This window comes from Sebastes fasciatus, chromosome 17 (genome assembly GCF_043250625.1).
Source record: "Sebastes fasciatus isolate fSebFas1 chromosome 17, fSebFas1.pri, whole genome shotgun sequence".
NCBI lineage: Eukaryota > Metazoa > Chordata > Actinopteri > Perciformes > Sebastidae > Sebastes > Sebastes fasciatus.
In genome coordinates, this window is record NC_133811.1 from 21,704,739 (window position 1) to 21,722,159 (window position 17,421).

General features: G+C 38.9%; 2 protein-coding genes across 2 annotated transcripts; one reads left to right on the plus strand and one right to left on the minus strand.

The window, feature by feature from the left end:
- Window positions 1-781: 781 nt before the first annotated feature.
- On the minus strand, window positions 782-9,858 carry LOC141754710 (IgGFc-binding protein-like). Its single transcript, XM_074613959.1, has 11 exons — window positions 9,526-9,858; window positions 7,621-8,871; window positions 6,435-6,775; window positions 5,740-6,328; window positions 5,043-5,647; window positions 4,445-4,960; window positions 3,709-4,276; window positions 3,189-3,388; window positions 1,995-2,369; window positions 1,234-1,505; window positions 782-969 (listed from the first exon to the last, which is right to left on the minus strand). Exons 1-11 carry the CDS (start codon window positions 9,566-9,568, stop codon window positions 960-962), a joined length of 4,770 nt encoding a protein of 1,589 aa, XP_074470060.1. The 5' UTR covers window positions 9,569-9,858; the 3' UTR covers window positions 782-959.
- A 3,559-nt stretch (window positions 9,859-13,417) lies between these two features.
- On the plus strand, window positions 13,418-15,635 carry ecm1a (extracellular matrix protein 1a). The gene is made up of 3 exons (XM_074613887.1): window positions 13,418-13,576; window positions 13,664-13,920; window positions 14,779-15,635. Exons 1-3 carry the CDS (start codon window positions 13,504-13,506, stop codon window positions 14,980-14,982), a joined length of 534 nt encoding a protein of 177 aa, XP_074469988.1. The 5' UTR covers window positions 13,418-13,503; the 3' UTR covers window positions 14,983-15,635.
- The last annotated feature ends 1,786 nt before the right edge of the window (window positions 15,636-17,421 follow it).

Here is a 17,421-nt window from a genome sequence, read left to right on the forward strand (position 1 = left end):
ATTGATAGTTTAGCATATATAATGAGACTATATTAACGTTTTGGTCATTGGTCCCTGATTCCAGGGTGGTGCCCCGTTTATTATTGATGTTTATTGATAATCTTTATTAATATTAATAATTATATTATTAGTTATTAATTAATTTGCTAATAACCAAAACCTACTAAAGTAGAACCCCTACAACAATATATCACATGATGAACCAGATGTGTCAGTATATATTTGAGATAATTGTGAAGATGTATGTGGTGGTTACCACAAAGTTAACGTAGTCATTCAATAGAAATTGATTTGAAGTTGAAAATTACTTTTTTAGGGCCCCAATGTCAACATTTGATTTTTTGTTCTCAACAGCTCTGTGCGTAATGATAAGGGATCATTCCTATGTTTATGGGATTGCCCAGTACAACAGGAATTCAGGCAGAACATAAAAGGGATGGTCAAATCCCACTTGATCCAGTGTATTTTATACAGTATTTAGCACTGTTACCTCTATGCCAAATATCCAGAATTGTTTAAAACAGTTGTATCTTTACTTTGAAAAATAAATAAAGCAAAAAGAACTGGAATAATTGAATCTGAACAAGATGTAATTTGTCATGAAATATTAAAAACATTGGGTTTCTAAGAATTCATCCTTCTAGTTACCCTACTAATTAATGCAACTTTCTATATCGGCTTGTCATTTCAGCAACCCGAAGACATTTTTGTTGTTTGATTCATTCAATTGTTTTCTGAAACTCGTACTTAGAACCATCTAGAAATAAACAAAGAGGCAAAATTGAAGTTGAATTTGAAGTTTATTATGCAATTATTTTACCAACCCATTTCATTAAAGCTTGAATTAACACTAATACCATATTTCAAATAAAACTTTCAGTACTGATTAATTGTTGAATTTTCTGCAGATGATGATACTGCTGCGTTGATCTCTGGGTGTTGAAAAGATGATTTTTCTTTCATAACTCACTGCAAAAAGACAACAAATTAATTTTTCACATGTATTCGTGTGGATCCATCAGACATCATAAATGTATTCAGAAACAGTTTCTTATTGTTTCTTTTCTACATGGATTGCCTAATGTTGGGTGTTCACTGCACCATGATAACCCAAATATGTTGATATTCTCAGAGAAATACTATTTACAAAAGTTGTTCAGACATTGAATCCACTGTGTAAACATCAATTCAACTTTATTTCTGATATTCAAAACCAGCCTGTATCCTACTCACCAGGAAGGGAAGTCCTGTGCAGAAAATGTGGCCATGTACTCCTGCATACTTTCCTGCCTGAAGTCCATGGTGTCTCTGAGGGGCAAGAATGTGTCACATGCTCCGCCCAACTTGTCTACCATGCTGTCACTTACAGTTACAATGAGCCCCTGGGTGTTGCTGAAAGACAGCTGGAAGTGTGACGTATAATCGATAATTACGGTTTCCTCACTGCCTCTCACAAAGATATTATTTCCAGGCAGGCTGGGGAGGGTCACCTTTTTACCATTGACCTGAAAACAGAATGAGATTAAGATTTTTTTCTATTTAATGTGAGGTTATGTTTAGATACCAAGGACATCTGGTGTAGGTCGTGTAATATATGTATTTGACAATTTGGGAAATACGATCATTTGCTTTCTTGCAGAGGTAGATGAGAAGATCAACCCTGTCTCTCTATAAACTGATTCTACATTCATATGCAGAATACTTGTGATACTCGATACACGATATTCGACCTGAATGTGGGCAGTGCCAAGTGGGGTCAACCACACACACTTCTTTGCTATTGGTTGAAGCTGCGACTTTGCCAGTCAAAGTTCATCAAAGCTAAACGCCACATGATGCGAAGATGCAAATTTGCTTTGCCACCAGAAGCAAATCCTTCATTCGCCCCTTCGCTCACATAGAATGGAAGTGAACGGGAGACATGTGTGACCGTGCCTGGAAAGTGAATAAGCGTATTTCCCAAAATGTTGAACTACTCCTTTAAAAATACCCACCCAGGTCTCCTGTGTGTCAGTAACAGTGACACTCAGGTCATTAAAGTAGACGTAAACAGCGACAACGCTCTTCGCACCGGTCGCAGTGCACTCTTGGAGCTTGGCCACAACCCTGAACCAGTCAGGAGCTGATTCGTCATGGTGTGTGAGGATCTCATAAGCCCCCATGACAGAGATAGTGCCAGTCGTGCCATCGAAAAGAGTAATGGAGCCTTCATTCCCCATCTGACACTGTTTGGGATGGCAGCCAAGTATACCCTTGTTGTTCTGGCACTTCTCTGCAACATTGCATGAAAAGTGCTCACACTCAACTCCACGAGATGCTGTACAGTTGCAGCGCTGCTGGCAGTTGTCAGATAGCACAGACTCGCCAATCTAGAGCAGAGAGTCAAGCAATTCACAGTTTATTAGTCTGAGCATAAATAAATAATACAACATAATATTGTAAATTTCCTAAATTTCAATGCTGGTCAGACAACTTTACAAAAAGTATATTCTTCTTCTTATTAGATACATTGCGCCGTATATGGCAGGTATGCGTGCGTTGGGTCTATTACCTGCAAATTGAACTAATATAAACTAATATACATGTGCAGCATACCAAATTTTTAAGCAGAAATCTATTTTTGGCATTAATGGGCAAAAAATCCATAATAAACTTCCAGCGTATTGTAATTCAAGTGGTAGCCCAGGGTAGGCAGTTTTCCGGAAAAAATATAAAATAAAAAACACCAGAATTTGGAGATACAGCCCTCATTCTGCAGCTCTCCTCTGCAGAGGAGCAGGGGCATGTGCACACGCTTCATGCAGTAACCAGTACGAGTACTAGTCATTCATTTCAATCATCATCCGTCATACAGTAACAGTAATAGAAACTTTTCCTGCTGGATGTTCCGCCGTTGAATCAGACTTTCTCTATCTGAAAGGACGTGCCCGCGCATCTGCAGTTGCAGCCAATAGGAACGCTCTTTCTCTGAAATGACACGTGATTGGCTAAAGTCTCGCTAAATGCATTAACATAGAATGTAAGTTTGATAGAAAATAATAAAGAGGACTAAATGTGATTGTTTGCCTATCTGAAAATTAAAGTTTCTGAAACGAATGCAGACCAATGGCTGCCTGGAGAGCAGGTATTCAATCTAAAAACATACAGTATGCTTCGGAAACTTGACAGAGGACTGAGGGCTACCTCACCTTATAGGAACGTCCTTTGTGGAAACAACTGCAATCCTTCTGGGCAACACAGTCAGTCCCGCTGAAGTAGTAGCCTTCATTACAGGCGCAGCCCTCAGCACAAGTGGCGGGGCAGCTGATGGTGTCGGTGAGACCAGGACACGGAGAGCCACAGGTTTCAGAGCAGATCTGGTAGTGACTGTTTTCAGGACACTTAATAGCTACAAAAGAAAGTACATTAACATGAACTGATGCAACAAAAGCATTACACTAAATTATTAAACTAGACAATCTGTATCTGTATTCAAAAGTGGCATAGTTACGGACAAATAGACAGGTTCTTAAATGAGTTTTCTTGTAAACAAACAAAAGTTATGTTTACATTCAGTGTTTCTCACCAAAACCACAATGATTTTTATTGCTTTAAATCGTGCATTATTTACATCCATGTTCACTAGCTAGCAGTCTTCCACTCGTTGCCTTTAAAGATTTTTTTTCTTATAAAGGAACCATCATTCATAAAACAGACAACAGTACTTACGGCAGAAATCAGGCGTCCTCCAGTTGTCGATCTTTACTCCAATGGTCTGACAGTCAGCAATGTACGCTGAGATGCTGTTGCAGAGAACGCTGCGGTTTCCCTGAGACATGCAGACGTCATAGACACAATCTCTGTAGTAAGGCTCAGGATTTAGACTGCTGTGGCAGGCAGCAAAGCTACCAGTAGATTTAGTGATACTTTTACAATCTTCCTCAAAGATTTTCTTTAGTGTGCTGTTACATTTGGGGCACTGGTCGCCACTGCAGCCATCTTCACAGACCACCCCCGGCATTCCCGTTTTCCAGGCTGCTCCAAAGGTCTGGACGTCCTTGGTGATATTTCCATCAGGTAGCTCGAACTTATCTGTCACGATGTCGTTAAAACTGCCACACAGACCACAGGTTTTGTCCTTGTAGTCTTCAGGAACAGTGACAGTGACTTTGTAGATCATATCATAAGTCACCTTCAGGCCAAAGTCAGTTATGATAGCATAGCGCAAACCCTCTTGGAAGACTACCACTTGTCCCTCATTGAGGTTAAGAGGAATGCCTGTCAAGGTGCCATTCACCTGGAGAACACAAAGAAAAAGATCAGCTGTGTTAAGCTTTATTTTTTATAGTCTTTGTATAGTAAATTGTGCTATCTTAGCAATAAAGTTACTTTCTATAATCGATTGAAAGTCAGGGTTAATGAACAGAGGAAAATGTATCAACAGTCTATAAACAATATTACTGACCATGATCGTTTTAAGTTGATTGTTTCGGAGGACCAGTGTTGTGCCGTACACCTCCACAGCAACAAGCTTTGCTACGGACAAATGTGGCTGCTCTGTCTGTGTCCACTTCTCATTCTCCACGACCACAGAGAAGGCATCGAGCCATGAACGCTCCAGATGGCACGATTTAGCTGCGGTGTAGGTGCAGGTGCCTTGGAAGTCATAGGTATGGTTGTTAAAGGTTTTGTAATGTGGATCACCTGAGATTGTGCACGTTCCATTTCCCGCTGGTCCACATGATCGGAAATCCGTGCCGTTCTTCAACTGCAGGTCGTCTTTGGGGTTGTGATTGTAATTGCCACACAGACCACACATGGCATCAGCATATGTGTCGGGTACTTTGACATGTACTGTCGAATTCCAATAATAGGTGACTTGCAGGCCAAATTCAGTCTTGATCTCAACAAAATCATTTTTCTGGTAGACTGTGAAATTGCGTTTGAGTTTGAAAGGTAAGTTGGTAAGTTCTCCATTTATCTGCAAAAAAAGATTGATTAATTCAAGACTGGACTGAAAAAAATCAATAATACTGTGATAAATTTGCTGCAGTGTATCTCACCAGGACTGAGTCTTTGTGCTTTCTTGCGACAACAATTGAAGTTCCATAAACTTTGACCTCCACCTGCTTTGCACCAGAATCACTTCCCTTGCCACGGGCATCATATTTAACTGAAATGATAAACTGTTGCAGGGAAGGATCTTTTGAGCAGACCTCAGCCAGCTGATACACACAGGTGCCCTGTAAGTTGTAATTATGCCCATCAAAGGTCTCAAAGTGAGGGCCAGCACTCATGCTGCACTCAGCGTAGGCTATCGGGTGACATCCGATAAGGTCATCGACCACCTTGCACTCATACCCTTGGCGACAACCTGGTTTCTCGCAATCAACTTCCTTGGTAGTTCCGTTGCATGTGCACCTCTCGGCACAGTCATCAGTAAAGATGGAGTCTCCAGCCCCTATGTAGAGGCTCTTATCTTTGTACAAGCAGCCACACTGGGCCTTATGGACACACTCGGTGCCGCTAAGCAGGAAGCCCTCGTCACAGACACAGGTCTCTACGCAGCTTTTTTTGCACTTTGTGGCAGCATCTGGGTTTTCACAGGTGGCAGGACAGGCATTTCCACAGAACTCATAATGGCTGTTCTTTGGGCATGAGGGTCGAGCTGTTTCAGACAAAACCACAATATGTTACCATCACAGAATGAGGGTGAAACTCAAAAAAGTAAGGGATTTTTTAAACTCTTTAGTTACTCACAGCAACCGGCGAGGCGCCTCCAGTCATAAATTTTGATGCCGGCCCTCTGACAGGCGTCGGCGTACACTTGCATGGAGTCACACAGGAAGTCTTTCAGCCCCTCGCCCATGCATATATCAAACAAACAGATCTCATGAAAGACTTTGGGGTCAATGACAGCATTACAGTCTCTGAGCGGACCATCCATAATGCGGGTGAGCACACTGCAGAATGCCCTGGCGCGCCAGCTGTGAAAAAAGCCGACAGCTTTCACATCACAGGTCTCACACTGGCCCGAGCATTTGTCTCGACACTGAGCATCATCCGTCACATTAGGAACCCTCCAGCTCTTGCCCAGGGCCACCGCATTGCTGGTCTGTGAGCCAGTAGGAGTCATCAAGTCATCCTCCTTTTTGCTGTTGAAGTTGCCACACAGGCCACACACCTTGCCAGAGAAACTGCCCGGCACTGTGATGACAAGATACTCCTTCCAGTCATACTGCACGGTCAGGCCAAAATCGGTCTCCACAATGACAGACAGGCCGCTCTGGGATAGCTTCACCTTGCCATTGCCCAGGTTGATGGGGAGATTCCACAATGTGTGGTCCATCTAAAACATATTCACAGAGATTTTTGAATTAAGTGAATAAATAGCATTTCTACACAGACTTCTTGAGTAACATGAGTAGTCCAGTTTGTTAAAAGACCGTACTCACCCTGACAAGGCCAAACTCTGATCGCACAATGGTCACAGTGTACCCATACACCTTAATGATCACCTTGCCCACAAATGTGACCTCTGAACCAGCTTGTTTGTCATTCTGAGCATCAACCTCAAAAGCTGGGTGGACTTCATCGACATGGCAGTTCTTGACCATCGTGTAGGTGCAGCTGCCCATGAAGTTGTAGTAGTTGCCGTCAAATGTGCGGTAGTGAGGATCTCCCATGGCCCAGCAGGTACCTGCTTTGATGGCTGGTGGTTTTTTGACACATGTTGGGGAGTTTCCTTTCATCTGGCACACTTCACCTTCTGAACATTTGGTGGTGCTGCAGTCATCTGACACAATGTAAGAAGAAGAGAGGACAAATGAACCATTTATATGTATATTTTACTGTAACCTACTATTCTATTTTGTGCTATACTATGTTATGCTATACTACGCTGTTTTATACTATATGTATTCTATGTTATACTAAGCCAGGCTATACTATGCTATGTGCAGCGAGCCGGTCATTGTTGTGAAATAAACCCCATCAGGTCAATGCAGAGTTTATTTCACAACAATAACTCGCTAGCTGTACATTATTTCGCTTATTACATGGCTACTTATTTAAGAAATCAATAACTTGACACAAAAATGGTCCGCCAGAGTCTGACATCTGAACGGCGCCCATAGCAACGGTCTGTTATACATAGCAACAGTCTGTTACAAAGAAATAACATATATACAGTATATATATACATATATATATACATATATATACATATATATACATATACATATATATACACATATATGTACATATATACATAATATACATATATATCCTTCTCATATATATATACATATATATATATATATATATATATGTATATATATATGTATATATATGTATACTGTATATATATATATATACATATATATTTATAGCTATGCTACACCATATTGTTATACTAAGCCATGCTACTGCTATGCTATGCTATGGCATGCTGTACTGTATTATGATATATTAGGCTATGAAATGCTATGCTATGCTTCATTGTACGATATTTGTTATGTTATGCTCAATGTTATTTTATGCTGTCCTTTAATGTAATGTAATATGCTATACTATACTATGCTGTGCTATTCTATACTATACACTGTATTACATTACGTTGTGACTCATTCTTTAACCTACCTGCTGGGTCAGCAGCTGCAGGGGATCCATAGCCGTTGGCATAAGCAACACCAAAACTGTAGACTCCAAATGGAGAGTCGTGGTGAGATATCTGATAGAAGTTTGCCCCATTGCTGTAGTGCATCTCAGTCCAGGAGAAATCAGTCCCATCTACTTTTTGCCAGTTGAAGTTAGCGTACTGGGGCTTGGGCTCAATTTTGATGCTGTCTAGGGCTTTGTTACGAGCCACAACTATGATATAGTTGTAGAAATCACCCTGTCCCTCAAGGGAGTAAGAGGTGCTGAAATGACTTGTGGGCAGTATAGTCATGAGGAAGGGATCAAAATGGTCTAGTACACCATCAAGGCCCCCATTGAATTCAAATAGGACCTGGATACCCTTATCAGATGTCAGGTAGATAGCGTGTGGCCACTGAGAGTAGAACTCTAGAGTTTGTCCTGCGAACATACGGCGACTCTGAACCTTTCCATTAACATTCACGGTTATGTTGGTGGGCTGAGATGCTTGGACGAAAACACTGTCATGTGTAGTGTAAAATAAGTCATGATAAGGCAGGGGTGCAATGATGAATTCTTTGCCCCAGCTGTTTACAGGAAGAAGTTGTTCATAGACGTGGTTGCAGGTGGTGTATACCTGAGCACAGCTGTGTCCCGAGGAGACGGCAACAGGAAGACGTGAGACTACATTAGTACCTCTCAGGTTATCCTGACTCTGAATCTGAACAGTCTCAAACGCCTCTAGCTTTAGGGTCATCTTGCTTCCTCTCCTGTAATATTTGCCTTGGAATCTGACAGAGCCCTTCAGGAAAATCTCAACCGAGTTGGGCTCCTTGTAGTTGGTGATAGAAAATTCTTTAAAGGTGTCTCTGTGAGTGCTGGAAGGAGTGAATATGAAGTACTCGGTTCCCCAGTCCTTCACTGGGTAAATCACAGAGGTGTCTGCAGTGTATTGCTTATAGTTGAGAGACATCACGGTGACATCTTGGCTAGCCTCGATGAGCACAGTCTGATGGGACTTTTTACTGCCCGTTATCTCTACACTGTCGGGCAGCTTGAAGGACACACTGTTACCAGGATTGATTTCCTTCTCATAGACCTCACCCATAGCCGATACCTTGACCTTAGTGCTGCCTCGTGAAGAGGGCAGAGCTACAACCTCAACCAAGAAACGAGCATCCCTATCGTCTCTCCCAAGGTTTTGCATGAAAGACGTGGCAAACTCTCTTCCTGCTGGCAAAGCAGAGCAGAGTCCTGGGGAAAAAAAATCACACGGATGAAGAGAGTAGGATATGAAAAATAAAAAAAAGTATAACAGTGAGGAAGTACTCGGATCTTTTAGAAAAGTAGCAATAATATAGTATAACAATACACTGTTACAGGTAAAAATCATGCAGAATTTTACTTAAGAAAAAGAATAAAAGTATTAGCATAGAAATATTTGTAAGTATATCTGCTCATTGTGCAGAATAGTCCATTTAAGAATAATTCATATTATGTTTTTGGATTATAATTATTGATGCATTAATGTGTACATCACGTTAATACTCATTTTAATGACTTTATAAACTTCATAATTTGATTATATTTTGTATTAGTTATCTGAATTTGCAAAGTAACTATTGACTAAAGTTATCAAATAAATATAGTTGAGTACAATATTTGCCTCTGACATGTATAGTATAAAGTAAAAGAAAATCAAAATACTCAATTTAGTAAATGTACTTAGTTACTTTCCACCACTATTAAATGCAATAAAATGTTGTTCTGACAGTTTCCAAAGTTTAAGGTGCAAATTTGAAATGCAGGAATATCAAATATTAAGTGAAGCGACTACTGTATGTTCTTTATTGTCAAACGTTTTAGGCATGGATAGCAGCAGTAAGTTGCCTTCTTTAGTTGACTTACCTGCCAGCAGTAAACCCGTCAGACAGCAGACCAGCCCTTTCATTGTTAAACCTAAAACAAGACAATCACATTGCCAAAATTAACCACCCAATAGTATGAAGACTACAGGACACATTTATAGACGCAACAGACCAACTTAATTACAATTGTATATCTATATTTGTAAAAATATACAAAATTATGGCTGTCTGTATCAAATAAAAACCTTGCAATCGTTCAGGAAAAATCCCAGCTATCTTTTCTACCATTTGCTACCGTTTCTATCTCACAGAACATATTCAGGAAAAGCAGGCAGAAGTCCAGTGTTAATAAAACTGTGAAAGCACTACCTCATGTCTGAAATCATTTAGGTGAATTTAGATTTAAAAGAGGTAGAGCAAGGATCTCTGGCACAACTTCACCCACTTCCAAAGTGCATGGAGAAAGAAAAAACCCTGAAGAGGTCAAAACTCCAGCAACTCAAATGATCTTTTATACAACAAGTGTGGCTGGAGTTATAACCTCTTCAGACATTTATAACAGACTAACAAATCATTTATCATTTTCTGGTATGAAGCTTTCATCAGAACATTTTAGGATTGTGATAAATATAAAACACAAGTTTTCCTTTAAGCTTCTAATTTAATATAATATAACATAATATAATATAAAATAACTAAAATTACTGTTACATACAGATTTACCATTCAAAGATAATTTTTTTTTAAATTTGTTTAAGGAGATCAATCCTTCTCCAACATTTGTAAATCAACCTTACCTGAAACAGAACACCAAGGATCTGGATGAATGGCAATTCAACTGATGTCCTTTTTATTTGTTTTGGTGATGCAGAGAAAGCCAATCAGGGCGAAGGTGTCACGCTGCCTGCACGCACGCCGAGTCACCACCCGACTAGTCACATGGCAAAATGTTCTCTTTGCACCGATTACTAGTTGGGTGAAAACCTAGACTAGTTATTATTAGTATTATAAGCCTAAGAGGTGGGAGAATGGATGGCAAACACTAGGGATGCCCCCTCTTGGTCGATTAGTTGACTAATTAGTCGTTTTGGTCTTAGTCGACTAAGATTTCTTTATGATTTTTTATGCTTTTCATGCTGAATGACTTATTTCCAAGAAACTTGAGCACATCTCTGATAAACACAAGATTTAAAGTGGTGCTTTTGTGTGATTCTTTGTGGAGAAACTCAGTTTCACCGATCTGTCAATTAAGTCAACTTACATCATATATACTTATTATAAGTTTATAATAAAAGTAAACACCAGGTAAGTGTAAAATTTAGAAATTTAGTAAAATATAAAAAATATGTTGGGGGAAAAAAAAAGTCTCTGTTGTCCAAGGACCTTGGTTACCAAATAATAACATACAATTCAAGTAACAGTAGAGCAACACGTATACAGCAGATGAGAAACTAATTAGTTAGTGTTTGACAGTTGCAGATTTGCAGCATTGGTGATAACAGTGCACATGTTAAGGGTGGTGAATGGACATATCTGAAGTCACACCCCAACAAACACCTTAAACACAAAGCAGACCGATCAAATACTGACGGACACTTATTCATGTTGGCGAAATAAATTGATATTATATATTAAGCAAGGATTAAAAAAATGCCTCTGATATTAGATAGAACAAAAAGGTAGTGATTGAATCAATCTACACTTCTTCAACAGCACAATGCAGACAGCAGGAATAGTCGCGTGAGAATTGTTTGAATTTTAGGGAGTGAAAAACTATTAAAGTGATTCACTGATTTTCCAGCGAGTGAACCCTTCATTCCTCTCACATGTCAAAACAACGTTTGTAGATAACGCCACGAGATGACATGTTCAGTGCTTCTTGGTGAGTGTGAACCATTCTTTGATAACAGAAAGCACACTCGGACAGTTTCTGAAAACGGGTTGAGGGAGTTTACCGTCAGGTCTGTGGAGTTTTTGGGAAAAACATCGAACATGTTTTGGTAAATGTGCCCGTCTGTGCCATGTTTCTTTTCCACTTTATCCAGTCAGCAAAGCATCACTGATTTGCCAAACAAATGCTCAAGGTTGTTTTTCTACTCTTTAGCTAATAAAAAAAAAATCCAACATATTTATTAATTTGTGTTCAATACATCCTGTATGAAAAGTTTTGCTTGCACATGAGAATTTGACTTTCTTCAATAGTCCTTTTTCAGGGAAGTCATTTTGATACCTCACAGTTCAGGAGGACTACAGTTTTAGTAGCTTAGAAGCAATCTTGTGCGCTTCATCCATCACAATCCTAAGATGTGGTTTATCACAGTGTTTCTCAAACTCGATGATGCTCTGATGAAGGCTTTATACTCAAGCAATCTATGATAGGGCCTTTTTACAATGGAAACTCAATGGTGTTCATTCAGTAGGATATTTGTATGTAAACAACACTTTTGCCAGTTTTCAGTAGCTCTCGGAAAAACACAATTTACCTAAATCTAGGTACCTTCAAGTAAGAAAATATATCAAACAAACCTTGCCCGACTTTACCACCACAGAACCAGATAAACTGGGTCTTTGTTTAGTCTATTTCCAGCACTAAAAAGACAATAACTGTCTTATATAATAGACTACAAAGACTTAACTCTCCCTCCACAGAAAGCATCAAACAAGCATGGGAAAGAGAACTGGGTGGGGAGTCTACATTATCTACATACTGTACATGCTCTATAATGTTTAATTCAATCTAAGGTGCTGTATAGGCTGTTAGTCCTCAAAAATCAAATCCACTGTATTTTTCCTGAGATATCATCACAGTGTGATAAGAGTAATTCTGCCAAGGGCACCTCGATACATAGCCTGGCCTGCTGTCCGAAGCATTTTTAGCATATTTTCCAAAGTGGTTGATCTGACATTGTACCCTGATCCCAAGCTGATCATCCTTAGCACGACAGAGGCACTGAACACGTTAAAGGGATAGTTCGGGTGTTTTGAAGTGGTGTTGTATGAGTTACTTATCTACTGTAAGTAATACATCGACTATTGATGACAGTCGGCACGCCCACATCTTGGAGAAGCAGACAGGAGTACCGACACAGGAGCAAAGCAATGTACTGCTGTGGACGGGGACGGCAGAAAAACATATTTTAGCCACCTAAAAGAAAGGCCCACCTAAAAAATCATGATCCGTTTAAGTGTATGCTATATTTAGAATATTTACCGACGGGGAACTGAACTGAAAGTGAAACTTATCTATACTGTTTTTGTCAATGGATTCTGCTAGCTTTGAAGAGAGCGTATAGGGCAAGGGCTGTCTGACAGCAAGATAAAATGGTGATAATATTCTAAATATAGCATACACTTAAACTGATATCAATATTTTTAGGTGGGCCTTTCTTTTAGGTGGCTAAAATATGTTTTGCTGTCGGCCCTGTCCACAGCAGTACATTGCTTTGCTTCCGTCTGTTTCTCCAAACTGGTTCTCTGTTCATCTACTGTAGTTAATACACCGGCTATGGACAACAACCCCACTTCAAAACACCCGAACGGTCCCTTTAAGGTAGCTTAAAAGACAACTTATTGCCTACGGCCTTAAAACTGCAAACAAAGTAGATGTTGGAAACACCAGAAACCCCTCTCAGTGCGACACTGGCTTAATGACTCGTCTGGTATTCACCATTTAGATAGAATCAGGTTTGCTCTGAAGGACAAGTTGAATGACTTTATTGTCAACACCAAACCTGACTCTATTCATCAGGAAGATGTGCTTTTCCTCAGATGACAAGTCAAAATGTCTGCTGTGGAAAAAGCTCTATCTGCTTTTACTGTGACAGCTCTCAACATTATATTACCCCCCCCCACACACACAACATTTCCCTTCACCCCTTCCACCCCCACTTTCAAGCATTTCACTCCCACAGACTCACTCCCTCGCCCAATATAAGCTGGCTACAGATCCAGTCACAATATCTTTGAGCAACTTCTAAGAGTGAAATTTCAATATTAAAGCTCCTGCTTCCATACAGCTATGATTTCGATTGGAGGCCTCACAGGATTTTGGATAATTGCACTGCTGACTCTTCATGGTGCAGATGTGGGAGGTAATTTCCTTTAGATTCTTTGAGCATTTACTTAATGTACTCCTCAAAATGCAATCCATAATGTTGCTTTATGTTCTTTTCTCACAGAGACCAAAAGAAACTTTCTCAATGAGCCTGACGTGCCGTTCCCACCTGCCTGTCCCACCGCTCAGAACCTCGCTGCCATCTGCTACCATGGTCAGGGTCGTCCCAGGTATCTGTCCAGCTTCTTCCCAAACTCATGGTTCAGTCACTTCCGCCGCCGTGGAACCGCCATCAACCGTCTGGAGTCGTGGTACGGTTTGTGCTGCGGTGGACAGGTAGCACAGGAGAGCAACCAGATCCTCTGCTGCACCCAACAAGCTGTGAGTCGCTGCCTGTGAAATGATATGACACTGTTATTTATGAATGATAAAGTTAATATTTAAGGTGAGGAAGCCTGTCTGTTGACTAGATACAGTTTTTAGATAAAGAATGAAGTATACTGCATATTCCAATAATAATAGTATCATAAAATGTCCAACTTTCTATCAAAAACTGCTAGTACTGTATAAATATATCTTGTACATGATCTTACCTGCTACACCGAGCACAAATACACACAGAAACTGGTAGTTTAAAAAAAAAAAAAATGTTGTTATCTTTTGGCATTTAGTATTTCTTAGGGACATCAACATAAAATAATATATTAAATGTATAATTTCTCTAATGTATACACTTTTTTGTGATTTTCTTTTTTAAAAAAACAACAAGAAAATACCCCCTGTAATTACTAATATTTCAGGATATTCACAAAGATGAAATTAGTTGTAAGATTAGATTCAAGAGAAGTGTTTAGGAAATATACAAAGCATTTTAAAACATAAATATAATCAAATTTAACAATGTAAAAGACAAGATTCATTTAAGTCATGATTCAAAAACAGGTTGAATTTATGGCCTTTTTTCATGTGAATATTCATAAAGATTGATAAATAGTGACAAAAATACCTCAGTGCCTCATAGTTCTTATAGAATCAGCATCAGGTAGATTAAAAGACAAATGTCAATAAACATTTTGAAGAAATTCTTGTATCATTTTTAGTATAGTCTTCTGCACCCATATACAAAATAACAGATTTAACTGAGGGATCAAAGAGTGATGAGAATATGTGAGGATGAAATGAGCTTTTCACAGGGAGATGAAACACAACTTTGTGACATTAATTATCTTTTTCTTACAGTGGACACAAGCCCTGTCCCAGTTCTGTATGGAAGAGTATGGCACTATGACCAACGCTTATGTGTGCTGTGCAGACAGAGGATACGCCCGGTGGGTGTGCTTCGACAGCGAGCTACCAAACCCAAACTATGACCCAACACCAGACTACATAGCACCCCCAGTCCCAGAGGAGCCAGGATTCACCTTCAACGCAAATGCTTGCTAAAAGTGGAAAAATAACTAAATATATATACAGTATAAAACAAAGATGAACCGAATAGTTTGGTTAAAGACAAGTATCTAGGGATAAAATAGTGATTGTTGTGTAACTTTGAGGAGTGAGATTGGGTTAATGTGTTAAAATATGCATCAAAAAAAATTACAAGTTACTTTATTTTATTTTAATTCTCGGATTGTTTAAGTATGTGTCCTCCCTTTTTCTATGAATTCAATTGGAATTATAGTTTAAGATGAAGCCTTGTTTTGTTTTTTTGTGTTTTATCTCTGCCCTCTTGTTTTAAGTTGGGAAATATTGTGTAAAAACAAAGAGACAGCTGTAAAATGAAAATACAGTAGGAAAGAATGTGATGATGATTGTATAAGTTGCTGAAACTGCAATAAAAACTAAGCAAAAAAAAAGATGTACACAATAATGCTGAGCTAATAATGATATGAGTCCAGCAGATCTTTGTCACAGAGGACGCCAGGGCATGCTGGTTGGGTTTATGCTGAGTAAGGATGATAACCGCTGAAGTCAGTTATTATTTTAACAGCTCTGTATTTTAACCAAGCTTTGTCACGACAACAGGAAACTTGTTTTTTAATTGCACTTCTCTGCAAATGTTCACTGTTATAACTCAAATATATTGTGTCCTGAGTGGATTTCACCGTTTCTGACATGTAGCCTACTGTAGTAATCTTTGTTGAAATAAAGGAAGTTCTCACATGCTTTTCTGACACTGAATAAGCTACTGTTAGTGGGCTGACATAACTTTGGAGAAACAGCATGTTGGCAGCTTCAAATAAGAAAAAAGTTTTGAAACAAGTTCAGGTCTTCAAGTTTTGTAATAGAAATGTCACATGTGTAATAAAAACAAGTGTCCACTAAGGGTCACTATTGTTTTGTAACAATTGGGTGTGTGACATTTACAGATCAGTGATCAATAAGAAATGTTTGAGTGTGCTGCCCAGCCTGAATACCAATGAGAGGTAAAAGTCACAAATAAACTTTTTTTTTTTTTTTATATTCACTGTTTGACTGATATATTATATATTGCAGGTGTGTTTATGGTTATTGTAGGTAAACTAGTCATTTGCTCCAGACTCACAACTAAAGAATGACCAGTACATTTCCTGTTTGGCTTCAAAATAAAAGAGTAACATTTAAAATCTAAATAAGTACAAACCCAGTCGATATGGGGAAGAGCAACATTTGTGATTGTAATAATAAAAAGAAATATAAAAAAAAATGTTGCATTTGTACTAATGGTACACTTTCTGTTTCAGGCAATCAAAATAACCATTTTACTGTCTAAAAAGACTTAATGAGTTTAAAATGTGCACATTATCAAGAGTATTGCAATAGTGAGATGTAACTAAGAACATTTACTCTATTTAAGTACAATTTGAGGTAGTTGTTCTTTACCTGAGTACTTCTACACTTCATACATCTACTTACTTATATTTTAGAGGCAATAGCCTATAATGCTTTTTTACTTTGCTGCACTTATTTAACACAAAAGGTATAGTTACTAGTTGTTCTAAAGTTTAAGGTTTTAATAACCATTGGTTTATTTCTGATTGACCTACCCAAAGCAAATAAAGAAGGTAAAATTAGATCTGCGATTGACTGAGGCAGGTGTAGAGGGAATTACAATAGTCTAGATGGGAGAAAATGAAAGTGTGAATTAATAGTTCAAGATCCGTGGAGGACAAGATGCATCTGATTTTTGCAACGTTTCTTAGCTGGAGAAAACAGATCTGGACAAGTTTAGTGACATGATGGTCAAAAGTCATATTCCGGTCAAAGATGACACCAAGATTCTTAGTTGTAGGACTGATATTGGATTGAAGTGGGCCAATAAACTGATGAACTGCTGTAGCAAAATTGTCTGGTCCTATTAAAAGAATCTGTTTTATCAGGGTTTAAGTGGAGAAAGTTGAGAGACATCCAGTGTTTGATTGCTGCTAAGCAGTCATGGAGGGAGGACAGTTGATTGAGGTTATTAGTTTTGGCTGAAAAATAGATCTGAGTGTCATCCGCATAACAATGATATGACACATCAGGAAAGTATGTAGGAATGTAATTCTCTGTTCAGGTAGACATTACTCAAAGGTAAGATAAGATGAACCTTTATTAATCCCCGGAGGGAAATTCAGGTGTCAAAGCCATTCAGAGTGAATGGGTGAACATAGTGTGTACAGTCCGTCAATAAATACATGTAGAATGTGAAATAAATAAATGTAATATGTACATATGTGCAGTCAGCAATAAAGTGGTAAATAGGATGTATAGTGTAAAGTGAGTGTAAAGTGCGCCAGTGGTTAGAGTCCAAGATGGTTGCAGATAGTGCATGTTAAAAGGTAGATAGTGCATGTTTAAAGTTCTTAAAGTCCTAATAGTTCTCATATGGGGGTCAACCTTGGTTGTGGAGCCAGCAAGGAC